This window comes from Chinchilla lanigera, unplaced genomic scaffold, assembly GCF_000276665.1.
Source record: "Chinchilla lanigera isolate Chin_1 unplaced genomic scaffold, ChiLan1.0 scaffold00017, whole genome shotgun sequence".
Taxonomy (NCBI): Eukaryota; Metazoa; Chordata; class Mammalia; order Rodentia; family Chinchillidae; genus Chinchilla; species Chinchilla lanigera.
The window spans coordinates 3,003,724-3,026,991 of NW_004955418.1; the positions used below are offsets into that span (position 1 = coordinate 3,003,724).

The window sequence follows — 23,268 nt, forward strand, 5'->3', positions numbered from 1 at the left end:
AATTTTTTTTTTTTTTTGTCTTTTTGCAGTTCAGGCCGGCCTTGAGCTCACTTTGTAGCCCAGGCTGGTCTCGAACTCACAACAATCCTCCTGCCTCAGCCTCCCGAGTGCTGGGATTATAGCGCCACTATGCTCGGCTAAAACTTTCTCTAATGTGAATCACTCATTCATACACTCATTTTGTAATATGTCTTTTGCTGGTCAGGCTTTTCTGAAAAAAGAAACAATGTGATATGATTGTGGAGAATTAGAAGCATCCCTATAAATGTAGTTGTAAAATTACAGATTTGGGGGAAGTAATAGTTCCCCAATACACAGATTCCAATCTCGGTCACTAGATGTGTACTGCACTTTAGGAAACCACTAAACCTTGGTGGCACCATTGTCTTTTTCCCTCCTAGCCATGCTAGTTGTGTTAACCTTTTAGGTTTAAAAGATATTCTACAGGAAACTGGTAGAGAGAACCTTCTATGGAGTGGTTTTGCTTCTGTAATGTTCTAATTCACAATTTTTAGTTGTTGGAAGGAATTTACTTGAAATGAGTTAAATTTGTTAGAATCTTCCACACATTCCTTTAATATTGAACTTCTAGAGCTAAAAGTGGTCAACAGCCGCTGTTCTTCCAAAGTATATCAGTTGTTCTATGTCCCTGGGAATATAGCTTTGCAAGCTGTTAGACAGCTCTGTGTCTGTTCTTGGTGCTCACTCTGTGGCTTTTTCATTTCAGGATCCCGTTGTCTTAGTTTAGATTTTTCATTGCCTTGAAATAAGGATTTTCTAGTCTTTACCAGAAGAGATTGTATTTTTAAATTTTGTCGTAGTCTTAGGATTCTAAGAGGAGGAAGGAAGGGACATGTTAGATCTCAGAAAATTCAAGTGTCTGTTGGCAGCTGCCCAAACATTCTGATGAGGGTTGTGGTGGTGGTGATATGGGCATTTTGATTATCCACATCAGGGAGGCACATGAAAGTACCTTTGATAGAAAGCGGTGGTTCTCAAGTCTTGGCTACACAGGAAGAGCACTTGGGCTCCTTGTGTGTTTCTGATTTCAGACCTTTTCATGAGATCCTGATTTAACTGGTTTCAGTAGCACTCAATCTTCAGTAATTTTAAGCTGCTTAGGTGACTCTGGTTAATATGCAGCTAGAGTTAAGCTAAGTACCATTGTTTAAGCAACTTTGAGTAAATCAGTCAGTGGTCAAATTGGTAATCCAGGTACCTCTCACTGAATTTAAAGTGCAAATGGGAATGAACGTTAGATAGACAAATTTTCTCAAGAACTTTGGAAAAAATAAGCATGAAGTTAGCTACTATCATGGCTTGACTAGCTTTTTATGCTCATGTCTTTCAAAAAACTAAATCCAATGTTGTTACAACAAATTACTGTGTATTTGTAGGACCAGTTAGAGTTTAATAAACAGCTTTTATGTGAATAAATTCATGGAGTTAGGCATTTGTTTGTTTTTGCAGGGAGAAAACAAGTCTGAATACTTCTTAGGATTAACTCCGGTTGGTGTTGTTGTCTACAAGAATAAAAAACAAGTGGGGAAGTATTTCTGGTAGGTATAACCGGAGAACAGAGTATTAAAGTTATACACTTTAAGCACTAGATTTTATGGAGCTCTTGTGTCAGTGAAAGCATGAAGGAAAAGAAAACATACATTTTAAATAGTTGGCAAACAAGCTAGTGTGTGTGTTCCCTCAGTGCACCTTAGGATATATTTCTCTGGAAATTTCAGTGGTGCCGTGGTTCTGGACTCCCTTCTCTATGGAAACTGTTGTAGAATTTTCTGCTCTCTCCAGTGTGGACTCGTGGGTTGAGGACTGCTCGGATTTTTAATTAACTCTTCCTGGGAAAGGACTAGAGGGATTTGGGAGCCTATGGCCCTATTTACATCTGGGAAGGTGGCACTATTAGGACTTGGGGATGCCAAGCTGTTTTGTGCAGTTAGTGAAGAAACACAGGAGAAAGAGAATTATGTCCAAGGGAACTAAGTTGCCACTGCAGAAGTATTAAAAACAGCCTATGTTAACCAATCTTTTTTCACTGGGTACTTCTCTGAATTTCTGAAAGACTAATTCTGAAACACAGCACCATCTGCTTTATTTTTCAGGCCTCGAATTACGAAGGTTCATTTCAAGGAGACTCAATTTGAACTCAGAGTACTGGGAAAAGATGTAAGTTTTTGTGAGCACTTAGCCTAAGGTGTCTTTTCTGCTCTATTATAGCTTAAAGACATTGTGATAAATCTGTCATGTTTTCTTCAGCTGCAGCCTCGTGGAACCCAGGTAATTAACTCATGTGCACAAATTTTCAAGGAAGGGAAAGGGAAATGAGTAGAAATGAATGAGATGGTAACGGGACAATGTCATTTTGGTTTAAGCAAAGGAAAGCAAACCTTTCTAGGGCCGAGGAGAGAATAGGAGGCGATTATTGTTACTACTGCAATTTGCTTTTCAGCACGCTCTGTGAAAGTAGGATTCACAGACTCGGAAAGGTGTGTCTTGCATACTGCAGAAACGTGTCCTAATTTTGCTCTAAAGTTAAACAACCCATTGGAAGTTACACTTTCGCTGTTTCCTGTTTGAGCCTGATAGACTAAATGAAATTCTGAACCCTTTCAAAGGAGAATGGAGGGTGAGGGTGCTGAAATGCTGGCCTTCCTGGCTTCTTGGCAGCAGCTGGGTAGCGAGCACAGTATTTGTCAGAGCCTGACTGCGTCTTCATGCCTTGACAGGCAGCTTGCAGGAAACTGGTTAGAAAAGGCAAGGATGTGAATGCTTCCTTTTGATCTACCTGTGAAAGTAATGCTACCTTGAAGTGCTATTAGGATAATTCTTGTAGCATAAATTAGTGAAAATGTGATATAGGAGAGTCAATTCTTTTTCTTTCTTTCTTTTTTTTTTGGTTTTTCTCCAGTACCAGGAACCGAACTCACGACCTTGCGCTTGCCAGGCAGGCGCTTTGCCTCTGAGCTAAATCCCCAGCCCCAATTCTTTTTCTTTTGATACTAACTTTATGTGGAACAAAAACTAAATATGAATGGCATTGAATTGACTTTCTTGGTGTTATAAAGGCTTAAGGATAAATCAGTGCTTGTATGTTTGCCTGTGGAGGTGTAGGAACAGTGGACTGCCACTGTGGTTGGAATATGGCTATTTGGTAGAGCACCTCACACATAGTAGGTACTGAATACATATCACTCAAATGACCAATGAAATGATTGCTAAGAATGTGTACTACCAAGTTAGAATTGTGTTTTAAAATGAATTTGAACTTTGAAGGAAGGGAAGTTCCAGATTTTAAAGAAATGAAGGTCTAAGAAGTCTTAGCAGTTCTTAATGATATTGTTTGGAGAAAATCTGTGTTCTTCAGTTCCTTATTGACTTACCAGTCTTAAAAGATGTGCAAATGTAAAACTGAATTAAAATCATTTAAAAAGTAGGGTTTTGTTGTTTCTTTCCTATCCTTGAGTTCATATGACTTATTTAATACTGCAAGGAATAAAGTCTGTTAAACACTGAAACTAATGTTTCTAGTTTTTTTAGCAGAATATGATAAAATAAGACTTTTCATAGAAGCATTATTGTTATTCAGAGTATTCTTTATCCTTGTACCGAAGTTGTTTTGGTGAGTGCTGCCCTTTGGGGAAAGACTTTTATGTCACTTATACAGCACTTTCAAATGTATTCTGCTGTTTCAGGGTAAATATTTGGTAAATTCTAGCTCCTTAGACTTCTGTATCCTAAGGCAGAAATAGCACCAGCAGAACTAGTAATCATTTTGTTATTTTTTGATTGTAGTCTCCATAATGCAGTCTGGTTTCCTAGGGACTCTACCCAGTCCCTGTCCCTCTCATCTTTGAGAGGGAATGGATGTTTGGAGAAGCCAGAAGCATTTTGCACTGCTAGGTCATTAAACCTGGCATCGGTGATCTTTAGTAAGGTGGCAAAGCAGGTCACTGAACGTCCAGGCTTGAATCAAAGAGATTTTTAAAATTGTTCTTAATAGCACATTAATTTAACCTAGACATTCTATTTCCTGAGTGTTTTTGCTTGCAGGGATTTTTTTTTTCTTTCTCCACCAGGGCGACTCTGTGAGACAGTGATTTACATAATTGTGGAATTAAGTTGATTATTATGGAGGCCCAACTGTAATCACAGATTGAATTAAAAAGCTCCTTAAAGCCCATCACCTGGAACAGTAATCACACTGAGCTTGAAAAATGGTTGATATGCTTATTGTGCTGGTTTTCTGGTCTGCTGCTCTGGTCAAAGAGACTTACCTTAGTGTGTTCAGTGATTTTAGGCCAAACTTAGACGTTCATGCATTATTTAAATTTCCAAATAGGTGTCGTAGTTTAAATAAAACCTCAAAAGAAGTAACCTTTGATATAAAGATTTAGCCTGGTGTTGGTAGAATGTCTAGAAAATACTCTTCTAAAAAGAAAACTAATATTTATTATCCTAAGATTCACAAGTAATTGTTAATATTTTGATACAATTGCTTTCAGATTTTACCCATTAATGTGAGTGTATAAAATACACACATGTATAGGTCATCCCCATGTAGTTTTGTTTTATTTTTTGTGTTTTTGTTTTATTTTTTTGGTTTTTCTCCAGTACCGGGAACCGAACTCACGACCTTGCGCTTGCCAGGCAGGCGCTTTGCCGCTGAGCTAAATCCCCAGCCCCAGTTTTGTTTTATTTTAAGGAGAGTAGTAAATGAGAAACAAACAAACAAATAGAACTGTTAGCTTAATATATCATAAGAATTTTTCTTTCTTCATTATATTTATCCAGATTTGGCTCCTTGGTGTTCAGGTTTTAGTTTTGTGCTTTTATTTATTTATTTATTTACTTACTGCTGTTGTAGATGCATTCTTTTCTTCCTATTATATTTTCTAACTGTTGTTTTGCTAGAAGTGAAAGCTACTGAATTTTATGTTTACCTCAGATGTAGCCACATTGCTCAATTATTTAAAAAATGTTTTTATTATTGCATGTTTGCAATAGACAATGATTGCAGTCAGGAACAGAAAGAATACAGTTCCTGACAATTCCTAACGTGTCATGTGTGTGATTTCTTTTATTTATCTTGAAACTAACCTTGGCTAAACTTAACTCAGTGTGACAGGATGTGGGACAGATAGGCTCTTGGCAACTCTGGCTATGAGTAATTAGACCCATGTGGCAGGAACTTTGGGCCCTCTTTAGAGTACACAGGAAGTGAAAGTGGCCAGGAATTGTCACTGTTTGTCAACAAGCTCAAGAGGCCTGCTTATACAAGCAGGGCATTCCTTTACATTTTCACTGACACCATAGATATGAGAAATATATATATTTAAATCTATAAGAAGATTTAAATATAATGTTTAAATTATATATTTAAATATATATAAAGCTATATTTAATAATTCCCAATTTACAGAGTGGTAAAAATTAAAATATTACAAAGACTGTGTTCATCTACTGTTACCTAGAGCTGTATTTTATTTCATTTCCTTAATGTGTGTACTTTTCTCTCTTCTCATATGATTCTTTTCTGAAAAGTGTAAAAGAAAGCTACATATGTCACAGACTCGAAAGATTTCAGTGCATATTTCCCCAAAATAAGGATATATTTTGATGTAGCCACAGTGCAGTTATCATCTTAATAAATTTATATTGATATTGTACTTTTATCATCTACCTTCTATACACCAATTTTGTTGAATGATGTAGTAATATGCTTTGTGGCATTTTCCCCTAGGAGTATAGAGTACAGTCAGATTCTTTTCATCGGGAACATTTTCATAGCATTTCTTTGTCTTTTATGACATTGGCTTTTTCAAAGAATATAGTTGTATTATTTTAAAACAGGAAACATTTCATTTTATATTTTTCTGCCATTTCTTTGTGATTGGGATGGCTTTATGCCCCAGCAATAAAACTGCATCAGGGAAGTTGTGTTTGTCTCAGGCATGTGATGGCCAGTTGTCCCCCATTGGTTGTTAAGTTTGATCTCCTAGCCATGGTATTACCTGGTTGGCTCACTATGTAATTCCTGGTTCAGGTCTTTTTTTCTCCTTGAAGGTAGGAGGGGCCAGTGGTGAGATATATACATTAAAACAATGAAAATACCTTTCTTCTTTTCAAAATTCCTGGTAAAGTTAGCATTTATTGAGGATTTTTGTCTGGTCCAGTCTTTTATTTTGAAAATTAGAAAATGCTGGATTTTTCAGCCTCATTTATCAGCCTTCAGCTCTAAGCAAGACCCCCTTTTCTCTCCTTTTGATTTATTAGTCTATTAGTGACATGAACTTATTAATCTTTGTTTTTCATTGGTTTATATTACTGTATCTACTGTTTTGCTGTTCAGATCGTCTTAGATTTAATTAATAAGAGCCCCTTCACTCTGATACCTTGTGCCGTTTGGACCTGCCCCCATCATTCCTTGCGTACTTTTTTCCTTTTGGTATAAAATGATGTTTCAGGAGAATTGTATATCTGTCCCACCACTTTCAGGGCAAATATGGTCAAGATGTGGTGCTAGCTGTGGTTGTTGTACTGGGACGGGCTTGCTTCCTGACATTGTCAGAGCTAGGGAATCTGTGCCTGTGTAATACACATAATTCATATGTGTGTGCATGTAAGCATACACATATTAGAACCATACCGCCTTCTACCCACAGGGTTTTTCCTAGCCTTCCTGTATTTCATATTTATATCCTTTCTTTGTCTATGATAACCTTGGCTCCCAACAACAACAGTACATTTACTCATTTGCTTGGTTCTAAAATACACATCAAATAGTTTCAGAATTAGTTTGGCCAAACCACAAAAATTGTTTGCAGTTTTCTCACCCACATACACTATCTTGCCAAGACAGGGTTTGTGCTGTGCTGTGTTCAAAATTTACTTGGACTGGTCCCCCTCCCTCTCTTCATTCCTTTCTTCCTTCCTCATTACTGTGGTTAGGTATTCACTTGAAATCTAATTAGGTTTACTTTGTTTCATTTCATTTTCGGTATGGTTTCTTCTGCTTCACATTCTTACTTGTTTAATGTCATATTTTGAGTACATAGAAGATCAACATATTTCCCAAAGTCAGTGCTATACAAAAAGGCATACTCAAAAGTATCACTAACTCTCATATTCCTTTGGACCTATTTCCTCATCCTTTGTAGGCATTAAACTTAACTGTTTTCTACTTGTACTCTTTTTTTGTGCTACGTTTCTGTTTTTTTTTTTTTCCCAAAAAAGTCATTCTTATGAGAGGTGATCAAAATATACAGTTTATGTTTAAATTTTAAAAATCACACTAAGACACATTGTCACTAATACCCCTGAAAATACCCCCACCCCGTCTTTGAGCTATCCTACTGTTCTTGTCACTTTTTGAGCAGTTCTGCAAGTTCCCTTTTGTGAGTGTCTTTTTTGAGGTATGATAAAAAAATACAGTGAATTCTGCTGCCAGATGCCATCTAGAAGAAAGGCAGGCTTGTAAAAACATCGCAGTGTGTCCTCATCCACTTTATTCACTGGATCTGGCACTGTATGACTTCTAGTTCTTCCCCAAAGTTAAAATGACCACAAAAGATAAGTGCTTTAAATTGTTTCAGGATACCAAGGCAGCTATGACAATACAACGGAAGACACTTGTGAAAGAGGATTTCCAGAACTGCTTCAGAAAGTAGGACGAATGATGGGATAAGTGTGTTCAAAGCGAGGGGGCATCTCATGAGGGGGATTCATGGCAATGTGTCTTTTACTGTAATAACATTTTTAAAACTTAACTGTTCACCATATGTTTTGACCACACCTTGTGTATCAGTTCATTAAGAACTTTCTAATTCTTTTGTACAGAGTTCTCTGTTGAGTATCTGTCCCATCCCTTACTCAAGCAATTGCTTATGCTTAAATACTTAGGTAGTTTTCACTGTTTTGCACTGAAGAATTTTCTTTCATTCAGTAACTTTGTCCATTTCTGTATTTTTGGAGTGTTATCTATGGGGCAGGTTCCTAGAAATGGGGCTGTTTGGACAAAGGTAAGTGCGTGTGTGGTTTTGTTTGGTATTGCCTTATCTACCTCCCCACCCCATCTCCTTCTACAGCCATACCATTTTGCATGTTCACTCACAGAACGTGGAAGTATTGGAACTGTAGATTTAATATTTCTCCCTACCACTTCTAAGTATGGTTTTCTTCATAATATTTGGATCCTGACGCCAAATATTTTGGAATATTTGGTTGAAATCATTCAGATTCAATGGGGAACTACTAGACTTGTGATTAAATAACATGGTTTAAACCCAACATTACCACTCAACTAACTTTGGACAAATCATCGGACCACTTCACCTATATTTTCACTGTCTGTAGAGTGAGGATGACAGCTTTGTCAGGTAGAGTTGTGAGGCTGAAGACCAAGTCTAAAGTTGGGCAGGTGATAGGTACCCAGTCCATGTCTCTAGGTTGGCACTGTCTTGGTGTTACATCCCCAGAGACCGTGAAGGTTTGCATAGCAGGGGACTGTTGGATAGCTTGTCCCAGGTCCAGAAGTGAAGCCCAGGTCTCCTAGGCCCATGGATTTTCCTTTGCTTCACTTGCTGGAATATTTTGTTGAGTTTCTCTGTCATTAAAACACAGAGGCCATTTGTTCAGAAGTAGTAAAAATTCTATCATAAAAAATTTAATATAGGAATATCAGATCCTAGCAGGTATTCCTTCATTTTAATAAGCTAAATGGTATTGTCAGTATATTATTTTTTAACATTTATAAAACTGAGAGTAAAATTAATTATAATACTACACTTGATCTTAGCCAAAAGGCCGAGAAGCAATAAATTAATTATAATAAAAACAAAAATTCTATCAGTATGCACATACAAGAGAGGAATGTTGACATTTTGGAAATACTGCAGTTTCTCTAAAGAGCAGAGGAGGAAAAGATAGAGTGAAAGCAATGTCAGAAGTAAACCATCTGGATTTCCAGGTTTGTTTCAGTGAATTCCTTCAAATAGGAAGCAGAATAATCTGACTATAATGGTTTTGAAATTATACTGAAGTGAGTTATTTGCTCAAACTAACTAGGAAGCCCACCCAATAATTTGCCAGCTAGTGGCCAACTGACAGCGCACATTAGCACATTACAAAGTTTGAGTACTTAACCCAGTGCTCCTCCTGCTTTTCTGACCTTGCAGCCCGTTTAAGCCACGCTGTAAGGGTGCTGTAAGAACCATTCTTTGGGGAGCATTATATAAAGATAAAGCTTGAGCAGATAAGATAATACATACTCAGTGTTTTCATGTTTCCTCCTGACTTTCTGTTCCAAGTAATAAGTTTTTTTTTTAAATCTGGGCTTACTCTGCATTTGAACTCAGAATGCCTAGAAAAAAGAGCAGTGAGAATTATGAGGAGAACCATAAAACAAACACCATGCCCATTTAAGAGTAAGGTTTGATTTTTTTGAGAGTAGGAAAATTTATTGTAGAAAAGGAATGGGGACTGGGGATAGGAATAGCTCCTGAGAGACAGGGCATTCCCAAATGGGTCCCAGCTTCAATTTTTAAAAATGTAATTATTCAAAGATACAGTTTTTTCAAAATTTTATAGTATCTCTTTTGTGTCTGTTTCCAGCTGAAGGGTAACTTTTGTTTCCCCTAGTTTCATCATGTGCCCTCCTTTACCTTAGCAGTAATTAAGAAGAAAGTTATTTTAACCATTTATTATCAGGCCTCTGATTGTTTTTCCCTTTGTGTGTGAAGTAACAATTACCAAGAACATGTGTGTCTATCTGCTGCTATCTATCTATGTATCTATCATCTGTCTATCTAATCTATCATCTACACTATATTTTTAATGTACAAAATCTGACAGTACTTTAGACTTGTAATCTTCATACTTGTAGTCCTCCCCCTTGTCTGGTGGAGCACTGGTAGGAAGCCCCCCTCCTCACCGCAGGTCATTAGGTATTTATGTGATGGTTGCGTCTTAACCATTGTTACAAACACTAATCGCTTTTGCTCTTAAGTATTATAGACCTAACAGTATACGTTGGGTTATTTCTGTTGATCTTGGACATGATATAAGTGTCTAATAATAGGATTGAGAAGATGTTTGTTGCCATGATTTCTGGAACCTGAGGAAGGTAGGCTGTCAAGCCGTGGCTATTTTCCAAAACAGATACACAGAGAAACCAGTACAGAACTGTGTGTGGCAGGGAGGGTCTTCTGCCAAGAACATAGGCTTGGGAGAGGTGGTGAAGCTGGGCTAAGTGGCTCTGCTGCTTGCGGTGTGGGTGAGCTCTTCAGTGATTCGCTCAGTAACCTCAGTACACGTAGGAGCTAAGCAGAGCCGATCTATTTCTTTAAGCTCACTGGGAGAGATGCAGACAGAAGAGATGGATTACGAGCCCAAGGAGAATAGGGATTTGGAAATTTGTCAGCATGGTACAGGTCCTGAGTTCTTGCAAATGAAGGGATCCAGGATGTGAGGCTATTTTGAACAGAGACCCAAAGAACAATTAAATACACATTGTATCTGAGTATACAAGTGACGTAAGCTTGATTTGTTTATAAAATAAATAATTCAGGCAGTTGGTAAAATAAAAAGAAATAGATTAAGACCATAGCTTTCCTTCTGGCATGAAATGACCAAAGCTATAAAGATGCTTGGGTAATCTTGCAAAAGCAAGCATTGGATAAGATATTTTAGCATTAGCTCAGAATGAACTTCTTTAATGAAGCAGCTGCTCATCTCTGTATGAGTGAGTGGAAGTGCACTAATTGGCCTTAGCTATTTGGAAAAGGTTTAATAAGTAGGGAAATGGTGGAAAAAGACCTTTGAAATGCTGTCCAACTCATCCATGCCAGCAGTCACTGTATGTGGCAGAAGTACATAGAATTTATTCAGAATACCTGGCTCCCATTTGAATTATGTTAACCCTCCGTTTGGTATTTGGATCATTCTGCCAATAGTGGGATAAAAGATAGGCAGCTTGTTTTAAAGCTCTCTTTAAATGGAGAATGAGTTCATACTTGCATGGCAGAAATAATTAGGAGGCCTGTTGGGAGACTCTTGTTCTTTTAATAAACCTGAGAAAAACTCAATTCTGGTTGGATTTAAACAAGCCTTTTATCATTTCATTTCATCATGGTGGTTAAAAAGTATATTAAGAGTTAGATACCCTGTGACCAGGTTTCTACTTGAAAAGTAAAATCATACAGACATTAATGTGAAGGGTAAAATGAAAACCAGCCTAAGAAAAGTTTGAGATTTGGAGGAGATAATATTTTATTTTTAAGTCTGAATACTTTAAGACTTAAAATTAAGTCTTTAATTTCTTTTTCACTTCTGGAATTTGCAATACATGTAACTGAAAAAGTTCTTGACATTTTGACTTAGATACTTAAAGTATACCTTACTAGTGGATGTTTCTGCTAAATTGTGGAAGTGTCTGCATCACAGGGAAGTTGTCCCAGCTGCCATTTCTTGTAGGTACTGGTGCCCTGTATGCCCCGTTGTGCTCAGGGGTTCTGTTGTTAAAGGCGCAGGGACTTGGCCAGGTTCCTCTGTGTTTGTGCTGAGGAAGCGGGTGGTGGGCAGCCTGCGCTGGCTTCCTTTGTCTTAACAACTTACCTGACAGTGCAGTCCTGAGCAAGCTCATTTAAAAATGAATGACCTGTGTGTTATATTTTAGGATAATTACTCACCCTTTATGATAGAAATACTGGTAGCTTTTGGAGAAGGGAATTGGGGACAGTTGTAGGAGTGAGACTGAGTTGTCATTGTGAGCTCACCTAGGTAATGTTTGGCTTTTGTATATGCTCTATATCTTCTAAAAAGAAAAATAGAAGAAAAAGAAATTCCTGTCTAAGCACTCCCACCTCCTGACAGGAGCCTGGGCTTTCCCACCCTGCCCCCAAGAGAGTTTTGTGGTGTCCTGTGCACCCTCCCCAGCACTCCGCCCCTTCAGCCCCGGGTTCTTTTCTTTTAAGAGAAACGCCTTCTGAATTCACTCACTCTTCTTCCTCATCTCTAATTGTGTGATCCCTACCCCTTCTCACAGAAGTCACCGAGAGTTCTCCCCGTGAAATGTGGTAACCTCCTTTCAAACCCAGTTTGACCTTTCTGGGTCACTTGAGACTTGCCCTGTGTCACGCAGCCTGACACTACTGTCTCCTGCTTCACTTGGACCCCCTTGCCGCGCCTTCCCGAGCGTCTCTCCTGTGACACTACCATTAATATTCTGCACTCTCTTCCTGAGCTGTCTTGTTCGCTCTCCAGGGAGCTGCCTGTCCACGGATGTGACTGCTCCCCTGAGCTCTGATCTGAGTGCTCACTGCCCGCTTTCCACGGGTATCTCAAAATCAAAATATCGAAACCTGAACTTAGTGTCCATTTCCTCACCATCCAGATTCCCAATTTTTTTACTTAACTACATGTTAGTAGTAGCGCCCAAGTCAAAAGCCTGAGAATCCTAAGAAACCTAAATTTCTTACTTACCCTTGTTCTAAGGGCTTTATTCCAATCATGTCCTTTCATTTTACCAGTAAACTCCTAAGTTAAGCAGTATCATTCCATTTGGATTTGGGAGGAATTTCATGTGTATAAATGTTCTGTCCTTAGTAAAAGTGGGGGACAAATCAATTCAATTGGTCCTCTGCACTGACAATTTTGTGTTTATGAGTCCATAAGAACCTCATTCCACAGCCATTACTTGAGACTTGAGTTTGGTTTTTAAACTTGAAATTATGCTAGCAATTATATAACTTCACAGAACTTCTGGTTTATTACCACAGCACTCGTATTGTATTTTACTCCTTTTTTTTATTGTTGCAAATAGTATCTTGTGCAAAATTAGGATTAATGTTCATGTGTCCTTAATTTCTCAAATATTAAATATAGTAAAGAATGAAAAGCTACTAGATTAAAATAATGCCTAAATTTTAATGTATACCTATAATGTGACTTCTTACATTTATCAGATTAAGTAGTTTGATTTACCCAATAGCGATGCAGAATCAGAGTTGTTACTTATTTGCCAAGATTATACTGCGGTGGTGGTCACTCCCTGTGCTTTCTCTTGAGATTCTTTGACCTATACAGTCCTGAAAATAACACACTTACGGACTAAATGTATGCGCATCTCCTTTTTGGGGGAGTGATATTCACAGAGCCAAATATTTTTCATGGATCAGTAGCTATTGATGGTAGGGGATTTTTGCCATTTACTGGATTTTGCACAGTCCAGGAGCAAAGAAGATAATGAAGATTGCATAAAAATTTAAACAGAACTTACTTTTTGTGATTTTAATTATTAGAAGGCAATTTTAATGCTACCATCCAAAAATAGTCATCAAGAAATACTTATTTTTTGTTTTATATGTTAATAATCTTTCTTTCTTAGATTTCTGTTACCCAGCTGAAGAGTGTTAGGGCTGGTGATTCATCATTCTCTCCTGTCTTTCTCTCTCAGTGCAATGAAACTTCATTCTTTTTTGAAGCTCGGAGTAAAACTGCTTGCAAGCATCTCTGGAAATGCAGCGTAGAACATCATACATTTTTTAGGTATGTTATTGGGAAAGTTTTGTTCATTGTTCTAACACGTGAAAAGGGCACTTGTTTTTATAACAAGAATCTGTTCTGTCTACAAACAGGAATTTAGATGTGTTTCCCTTTTATTAATTTGTGTTGCCTTAGTTCTCTGGATTTTGTTAATACATACATACACGTGCATATACACAGAGATGTACATGTACGTATATATATACAGATACATCATTTTTGCTCATACATGGAAAATGATGGGGTAATTCTTTTTAGTTTTATGTAAAAAGTGCAGATTTTGTATCTGTGTGGTATTGTGAGAAATGAAGTGCTCTTTTGTGGACATACTAAATTTGAAATACCTGTGATCTACCTAAGTGAAGATGTAGTAAGGTGAAGTGAGATGTATTGGTCATACAGGGCTCACCAGCAAGCTGAAGGTGGGTGATATAACTGTAGCAGAGGTTTAAGACAGAAGGCCTGGATGAAGTTACTTGTGGAAACGATGAAGAAGGGCACAAAGCAAAAAGCCAAAGACCGAGCTCTGGGTCCTCCTTGCATTTAGAGGACAAGAGGAGCCAGAGGAAGAGCACGAGAAGGAATAGCAAGGTGTCATATCCCGAGAAATTATTCATAGGGTGCCAGAAACTACGCAGTGCTCCTGTTACGAGCTTACCTCTGTGAAGCAGTGTTGCGGCATATAACTTGTTTTCTCTATAACTTTATGTTCAAATGTTATATGAATATCTGTTTATGAGTCTTTGCTTTTCTTTTTAAAATCAATTAGAATGCCAGAAACTGAATCAAATTCATTGTCTAGGAAACTCAGCAAGTTTGGATCCCTAAGTTATAAACACCGATACAGGTAAGTGACATTTTTTCCCTTAGGGTATGTACATGTAAATAAATACTTCATTCAGCTGCCTACATAGATGCACAGTGAAGTACGTGATTTAATCTTTTTTCCCTCAGTGTATATGTCTTTGTAAGCATAAAGGTTTATTAAAACTTCCTTTCTCAACAAATATGGTTTTTCAGATTTAACCTTATTAATGCCTGCATTAGCTTAGTTAAATGTGGAACGTTTAGAACATAGTAGGGCTTGTTGCTTTCAGAATTTCATTTGATGTGATTATAATTTCTAATTATGTTCTGTGATTATAGGCAGAAAATACTCTGAATAGTAGCTGATTGTGTTCTTAGGACACTTAGTTGACCTATGTAACACAATATATCCCTTATATTGTACTAACCCAAAAGATGCTTTTGCACCACAGAATTACTATACATACATGGATTAACCCTTTATAGAGTAATGATAGTTATATTTTCATTTTATTGAGCAGTTACTAAATGCCATTAGTTTGCTAAATATTTTCCATTTTTGTCCTTTTTATTCCTCATATTCTTCTGTAACATTATGTCCATTAATACATGAGCAAACTGAGGCTCAGAGATCCCAAGTCACTTCAAGGTAACTAGCTATGAAGCAGTGAAGTAGAATTGATACTCTTATGGTCTAATGCAGCAGCCTATATTTTTAGCCCTCAGACAATTAGCTGTTTGGGGAAAAAAACCTGGTTATCACATAGTTGGGCAGATGCTTGTGTCTGTTTCTATCAAAAGTAGGAGTGAGTGCTATATTTTGAGAAGAAGAATTTTTGTTTCAATTCATTCTGTTCAGTGAGAGACATGTGATGTGCAAGGCCTGGTGTTAGGGGCCCAGAGACACAAAGAGTGAGCTCTAGCCACCTCCGTCTTCAAAGAGCCACAGCGTCATTCAGGCTGTGAGACAGGTCCTCAGGCCTTGTAAAAGCAAGCAGGGTGCAGAAATGCCACTGGTGGAAGGGACGCTGGTTTGTCTATTCCATTGGAGACATCACTGAGCAAAATGCTTCCATAGGAGATTTAAAATCTGAACCAAGCATATACAGGTTAGCAGTGTGCCAGATTTGAATTCCTCTTTCTTTTATTTTAAAGATAAAAGAATGAAAACATATTAACAAACACACATATTTACAAAGTAACACAAAAACAATACAAGTAATACAGAATTTCAGACAAGGTGATAGGAAATTAACAATGGTTGTTGTATTACCTATTGATATCTTCAAATTGGTTACTCAGGTAAACAAATATAGATGTAAGATTGATCAATTAAACATTAACTGTTCCTTTCAATAAAGCAATAGAAGTCAGTAGTACAACTATGTTAGCTATCCAGTGTATATATATATATACGTAATTTTCCCCTTCTTTCCTTTCTCTTTTCCCTCATCCCAGTTGTTCTTTCCTTTTGATGAGTTTCCTTAACTTTCACAATATCTGTTGTACCTCCTAGTTTTTATTCACTCTTTCAGGTTCTCACACTAGTGAGACAATATTGTGTTTACACATGCAGGTCTGATTTATTTTAGTTATGAGTATTGTCTCTAGTTTTGTCCATTTACCTGTAAAAGCCTCAAGTTTATCTTTCTTTATAGCTGAGTAATACTCCATTGTATAAAAATACCACATCTTTTTTATCCATTCCTCAGTGGATGGGCATCTGGGTTGTTTCCATGATTTAGCTATTACAAATTGTGCTGCTATAAACACGGGTGCACATAGAATTCCTCTTTCTTCATAACACCCTTTGTGATTCTTAAATGAGATGAAAGACAAATCAGTAAGAATGTTCAGAGAATGTTCAGAGAATTCATCTGTACATGTTATTCAATGGAATGTTTGTTCATTTAGTGATTAAAAAAAACTTGTGTTATCCTATTATAGATATCCTTGGTTTTTGTATGAAGGTATTTGTTGATGTTTAAATATTTGACTTTCTAGTTTTCAGGGTTCTTTCTTAGTGATGTAATAGTGAGGAATTCAAGGAAAAATTATTTACTTTCATATTAAGAAGCTAATAGCCAGTATTTGGGCTGTTCTTTCTCTTGTGGCATAAAACACTGTTGGAGTTGTAAAAAAAATGTGTAAAGCTATCTCCTTATCGTTGAAAGGAGCCACTGAAAAGCATCTGTCTTAGTGTTTACACTATTAAAATTATAATTATGCAGTTTAACATGTGCTGTAGTTGAATTCCACAGATTTAGCCATACCTGATTTCTCAAATTTATTGAAATGCAAATGTTGTGGCTACTGGGAATTATTATTAGGTAGTTATTGGATTTTGCATATTAAATATCATTTCTTCCAAGAAACTAATTAAAGGTAACCTTTGCAGAATTGGAGGCTCTGCTAAATCTGTTCTAATTTTGTGGCTGATGTTAAGTGCCTAGTAAATCTTAATGAAACACAAATCTACACATCTGAGTGTAGGAAGCTCTAACTTTACAACGCCCTTGAAGAACTTAGGTCTCTGATTGCTGGATGGTCATTAAAGGCGTAGACCGTGTCTTGTCAAAAGGTAGCAAACAGCCAGCCTTGAACCAGCATCAGGTGCCTATCTTTTTTATGAGACAGTCTGGAGATATCTTGGAATGAAAGCAGAGCTCTGGGAGATAGGCGACCTCCTCATTCATCCCACAGGCATTTAGAGCATGGGCGGAAAGAACAGCATCCCGAGGAGCTGCAGTGTGTAAATGTGTAAATGTGACTGAGTAGGTGTCTCTGTGTGTATGTGCTATGTATGAGCACTTTGTGGTTATGCGTGTGTATGTATGTGGTGGAGGAAGACAGAATTCTGCTCTTCACTCCCTCCTGCATTTTAGGGTTTGCTAAATGATACTGGACAATCACATCTTAAGGTTAAACTGGGGAGGAAAGGTTGAGCTGAAATCCGACATTCTAAGTCCGTTGTTGTGGTTGTTGTTGGTGTGTGTGTGTGTGTGTGTGTATGTGTGTGTATTTAAATCAGAGCCTAGTAATCAGAAAAAGAGATTGATTAAATGTTTGGCTGATTAAATATTTTGTTATGCATTGTTATCTCCTTTGAGTCCCTTAAAAATTGACCTTGCCCCTGCCTGTTGCTTGTAAGAGAATTTTTGGTTTTGCATAATGGATGAGTTATGTGAGATTTATACCCCCACCCCTTGGAGCCCAGACTTCTTCCTTGGACCTAAATCGAAGGCGCTCTCGTGGGATCTTACATTTGCTTCAGGGAGCACAGAAGAGAGACGAGGCTGTCATGGGAATCTCTTTAGTGCCAGGTGCTTTCACAGGTGCTATTTTATTTGACCTTCACAGTGGCCTGCCAGAAGAGGATCAGACTAAGGTCCAGAAACATAAACGAGCCCTGCTGAAAACATAGCTTTGCCTTTCCCTCACTCTGGGGTCTTCAGCAGTTTTTGTTTTTTTTTTATATCTGCAAATTCAGTTTCTTTATTTTTATTATACTTCTACCTGTTTTATTTCCTACCAGAAACAGTCTTTTACAGTATTCTATTTCCTTGTAACAGAAAGTAACGGACAAGCATATAGCAGCTAGCCTCAAAAGCTGACAGGAGCCTAAGGACTCTATGTTGGGAAACGACAAAGTTCTATTTCCATTTCTCTGCCCCTTAAAACCCTAGCATAAAGCCCGCTCCTATGACACTTAGTGACAATGGCAACAGCCCTTCAGGCTCAAAGTGAGGCAGAAGGTAAAGAATTGGGTTTAAACCCTAGGTTTGTCTTTTTTTTAATGATTTTTTTGGAGGGGTCCTCCAATTCTCATCTGTTTTCAGCAGGGCTCGTTACCTTAAAACAGATGACTGAGTGCCATCCCCTCTCCCCTGCCACCAAGCGGGGCCACCCTGAGCAGCTGGGGCTCAGGAAGCTTGTTTTAGCCCACGGTCCTGCACGGTCTGTGGCAGACCAGTTTATGTTTCTGGACCTTAGTCTTATTAATCTTGTGTTGTGATTTTTCTTATTTCTTTTTATTCCTGAGAGAAACCATGAGGGAAAATTGAATAATACCAGACAATCTCATTACAAAATGTTTCAGTGGTCCGCATATTGAGTTATATTTTTACAGCAAATATTTCTTCCTTTGTGCAAGGAAGTGCACAGTGCCCAAGTCTTTCAGAGAAGAGAGAAGTCTAATGTCAGTAGATCTTACCTTCATACTCCCAACTCTTTATTACAATGGAATTTTGTTCTTTCTATGGAATGTTTTTTAGCTTTTCAGGAATGTATGTTACATTCTCTGCCTTTGAAAATGTAACGAAGTGTCAAGTGAAAGAAAGCCTGTCGTGTCTTGCTCCTTGCCCGTCAACTCCTGTGAACCATTGAGCATGAATTACTCTCCCGGACGGGGCTTACCACCTTTACCCTCACAGTGCCTCGTAGCAGGCAGTGCCTCCTTGATGAGGAGCCCTTTTAGAGAAGGTTGCAGGCCTCTTTTTGTTTTAAATTACTAAAAGTGGATAGTGAGGAGAGGAAGCACTTCCAGAAACATGTGAGATTGATTTCGTGTTATGTTTAATCTCGTTTGGGAAGATCTCTACCAATAATTATTCTATAAATGTAGGATGAATCAGATTTGGGGCCATTAAAAGCCTTTGTTTTCTCCCATGGGTGGTTCTGCTTGTCGTGGAACAGACTGTAGACGTATAGAAATGCATTTCTCCTGAACCTCAGTAAGACTCCCCTTTGTGAAGGCCAGGTCCCTCACTGGCTCAGCTTCAGCAGTTGTGACATAAATTTTTAGTAAGATGAATGTCCACTGAAATCTAGCAAATGAAATTATATGATTTCATGGGAAAATTGCTTGAGAAGTTCGGCCCAGACCAGAGAAAGCCGTAGGAGTGCTCTTGATCTTCCTGGTGCATGGGCTGCTAGATCAGGAGGGCAGGATAAAAGACTGACTGTGCCGTCTCGGGGTTTAGGATAAAATCACATGAAGCGGCCCTGCAGGGAGTGCTTTAGAGTGTGCCTTGTAAGTGTGCTCGGTGGACCATCGTGTAGAATCATTGCCTTGTGTCCTTCAGCCCACTGCGATTTCTTTATCATTTAGTTGTAGAGCTCAAGGCTATCAGCAACCTTTATTTCTAGCCCTCTGCTGAAATCACCTTCTGCTTAAATCACCTAAATCCACTATTAATAAACCCTGTCTTCATGTGTCTCCTTCAGAAAGATTTTTCCTTCTGTCTGACATAAAACTCCTCCCAGAATTTAATGCTACATCCTTGGCTAATATTACAGTGACAGTCAACAAATACCCTCTATATGCTTATGACCAATTGAGTTGTATAGGTTTCTTCTTTGTGGATATTCTGAAAGAGAAGTTGTTTAATTTTGTGTCTGTGTGTTTTTGCCCTTGCTAATCAAAAATGTTCATTTTCAAGTGGCAGGACAGCTTTGCAGATGAGTCGAGATCTTTCTATCCAACTTCCCCGGCCTGATCAGAATGTGGCAAGAAGTCGAAGCAAGACTTACCCTAAGAGAATAGTGCAAACGCACCCAGCTGGTAAGGCATGGTGCCCCTCGGTCTTCTGTGTGGCCTTGTCTTTTCTTCCAGGTTGATGATGGAGGACATGCTCAAGTGGTGATTGTAGACCTTGAGTCTTCTTTTTATTCTTAATGGTAGAATTTTAAATTTGCTATTGGGAATAACTAAACAATTTGTAATTATTGACAATTAGATAGTCAGTTGAATCACTATGACCTGCTAAATGACTACACTTTCTTTTTGAAAGGGTTTTACATCAAATAAAATCTCAGTTGAATAATTTCTTAGTTTGGTATATCTAAAATTGAAATATAAGTAAACTCTTGGTATAAGTCTTTTTTTTAAAAAGCAGCACTGTTGACATGGCATTATTTGTGCAGAATCTAGTGGATTTTTGGGTTTTTTCAAAAATCTTTTTTAAGGAAACAATATAGATACAAAAAGTCAAAAACAGACATACATACATATATGTGTAGGTACACATACATACGTATAAATATACACAAAATGTTTAAAATAACCAGTATCCATGAATGTCCCTCATGGGAATTTCTCTGATCATACTCTTCCTATCTTATCCCCTCCATCAGAGGAAAGCCCTGTTTAACTTGTGATAGTCATTTCTTTGTTTTTCATTATCATTTTTCTATTTATGTGGGTTTCCCCTGAACAAGTTAGTTTGCCTGTTTTTAGTGTTATATGAATGAGTCATGATATATAGTCTTTTATGTTTTGGTTCTTTTTTATCTTTATTATGTGTAATATGTACTGAGTACATTCATTTTTCTTGTGGTATGTAGTCTAGTGTTTATAAATTTATTCTACTACTGGTGGACATTTAGCTTATTCAGATTTTTTTTGTTTTGATGTAGATCATTTCTGTAATAAAACCACCTAATCAATGAGTTTAACCTGCACATTCAGAGCTTGAAGCTCAAAATTCTTTATGGTACAGAATTGTACTGTAAAGCAGGGCACCAACTTTGGTCTGTGGCTTGCTTAGGATCATCCTTGTCTAATTCTCTCCAGAGCCCTTTCATAATATCATTTTGAGATGCATAATAACCTTGTATAGTGAGGTATGGCAAAGAGTATGTGTCCATTTTACACATGAGGAAGACATATTTCCAGCTGTTACACAGAGGTGGGACTAGGACAGAGGCCCAGGTCTTCCGGACGGGTCTTTCACATTGTGTGAAGTGAATGAAATTTTTAATTATAGTAACTATCATCATATGGAAATTGACATCACTTTATGATATCCATAGTTTCATTTAATATGCATGCTAACCCTATGAAGAAGGGTGTGTTTGTCCTTGTGTTTGTCCTACCATTCTTGGTGTGCGAGTGACACCTATTATTTCTAAAGTCAAATTAAATTTGGCTCTAGGTCCCCTCTTGTCCTTGGGCTGTGAGTAAGCACTTCTTTCTGATGGTCTGCAGTGACAAAAATAAACCATGATCTAAATTTGCAGTAGATCATCTTGTCACGTCCGTAATATTGTTACCTCCATTTGATTGGTGAGAAAACCGAGGGTTCAAAGACAGTTTGACCAAAATTACTTGGAGCAAGTTCAGTACGCACTGATCACCACTGGTCTGAGTTCAGGGAGACAGAATGTGCTCATACACAGCCAGATATGTGAAGTAGATTGATTCCTTGCAGTTTGGAGGTATCAAGGAAACAATATAGATACAGAAAGTCAAAAACACAGACGTACATACATATATGTGTAGGTACACATACATATGTATAAATATACAGAAAAAATTTAAAATAACCAGTATCCATGAATGTCCAGTATCCACGAAAGGAGACTAGAAGCCACTGAACCTGCCCGAGGGCGGGGATGGCTTGGTAAAGTTGCCTGAGGGAGACAGTCAAGACAGAGCATGCCTCACTTCCACTGCACCTAAGGAACCCAAGAATGCTGGGGGTTACAGACCCAAGAGCCATGTGATTTACTGGGCTATAGCTTTCAAAGGAGAGAGGAACAGAGTCTGGGCCATCCTGAGGAGTTCTTTCCTAACTCAGGGTGTGCCATTCGCAAGAGGAGCAAAAACAAGGGCTGGAGCACTTTAGGCAGCTCCTCCTTGTCCCCAGATATGGCATTTCCAGCACATTTTATGGTTATTTTTAAGAACTGCAGACAGGAAGGAAGGAGAATGGGGTTAGTTCAAGGCCACTCAGAGCACTTTCCTGTGATTACATAAGAAGTAGGTATATTGGGCTATAAGTCTGTCTTCTAAATGCCTAGTCTTATACTTTACTGTAATATTTGTATTTCCCTTTATATGAGCAGCCTTAAATTCCATTTGGTTCAACTGTTCTGTGGATATAATAAGCAAAGTCTTAAATCCTATGGTATTTCTGAAATACCATGTGTGCCTTATGAAATTATTCAGAGACCAGCTGAGACTATCATACGCATTCACTGCTTCAGGTCAACATTTCATTCCACTATTGCAGGAATCACACGGGCGCTTTGTACAGACCTGTGCAGTGCTTTTCCTTTTTTTTCTCTTCACGTGCTCTTATGAAAATATCTGCTCCCCCCGCTCTTGCGGGGAGCTTTCTGGAAGTCTAAATACTAGAAGCATCAGTTAGGAACAGGTTTTGTTTTTTTTTTTTTCCTAATGGCTTACATAGATCCAGGTAAATGCAGTTTGCACATTGTGTTCTGAGGTTGTATTGTATCCATCACAACCCTGCCTAAGACCAGCCTGCCAGGTTCTTCAGCCTTTGCAAAATGTTCTGAGCATATTAAAGGGCTGAGATGGCCCAGATCATTGGGCTGAGCATATTAAAACACATTTCTTCCTCAATCAGGGACAAGGGTAGAGGTGGGTCTTGTTGTAGTATAGGTGTCCCTCTCTGCGGAAAGCCTCCCAGCATCATGTGGATATTTTATTTTATTATTTTATTTAGTACTAGAGATTGAACTCATACCCCCAGGCCTTTTTATTTTTTATTTAGAGACAGGATGTTGCTAAGTTGCCCAGAGTAGTCTTGAACCTGTGATCATCCTACCTCAGCCCCCGGGATTACAGGTGTTTGTCACCACACCTGGCTATGTGGTCTTTTAAAAATATAGCATGTGTTAGACATTTATCATTATAAAATCAAATGATTGCTTTTAAAACTTAAAAAACTTAAAACTTAGAAAATTTAGAGCTTTTTCTCCCAGAAAGAGAAAACCCGTTTACATTCAATTGTATCTCCTAGTAGTAGCACTGTATTTTTTTTTATTTTAAAAATAAAAGGAGGAACACATTAACAGACAGACAACCTTTTACAAAATAGCAAAAGAACAGTACAGACAGTACAGAGTTACAAACAAAGTGGTAGGAAATTAACAATGCTT

At 37.9% G+C, this 23,268-nt stretch overlaps 1 protein-coding gene across 4 annotated transcripts in view; it reads left to right on the forward strand.

The window, feature by feature from the left end:
• Epb41l4a (erythrocyte membrane protein band 4.1 like 4A) overlaps positions 1 to 23,268 on the forward strand; it is a gene marked incomplete at its 5' end in the record, with an annotated part of 221,021 nt that overhangs the window by 127,379 nt on the left and 70,374 nt on the right. For all 4 annotated transcript variants that reach the window (XM_005382155.2, XM_005382157.2, XM_005382156.2 and 1 more), the window contains 5 exon segments: positions 1,471 to 1,559; positions 2,115 to 2,178; positions 13,463 to 13,554; positions 14,321 to 14,398; positions 19,800 to 19,921. In XM_005382155.2, coding sequence (XP_005382212.1) covers positions 1,471 to 1,559; positions 2,115 to 2,178; positions 13,463 to 13,554; positions 14,321 to 14,398; positions 19,800 to 19,921 — 445 coding nt within the window.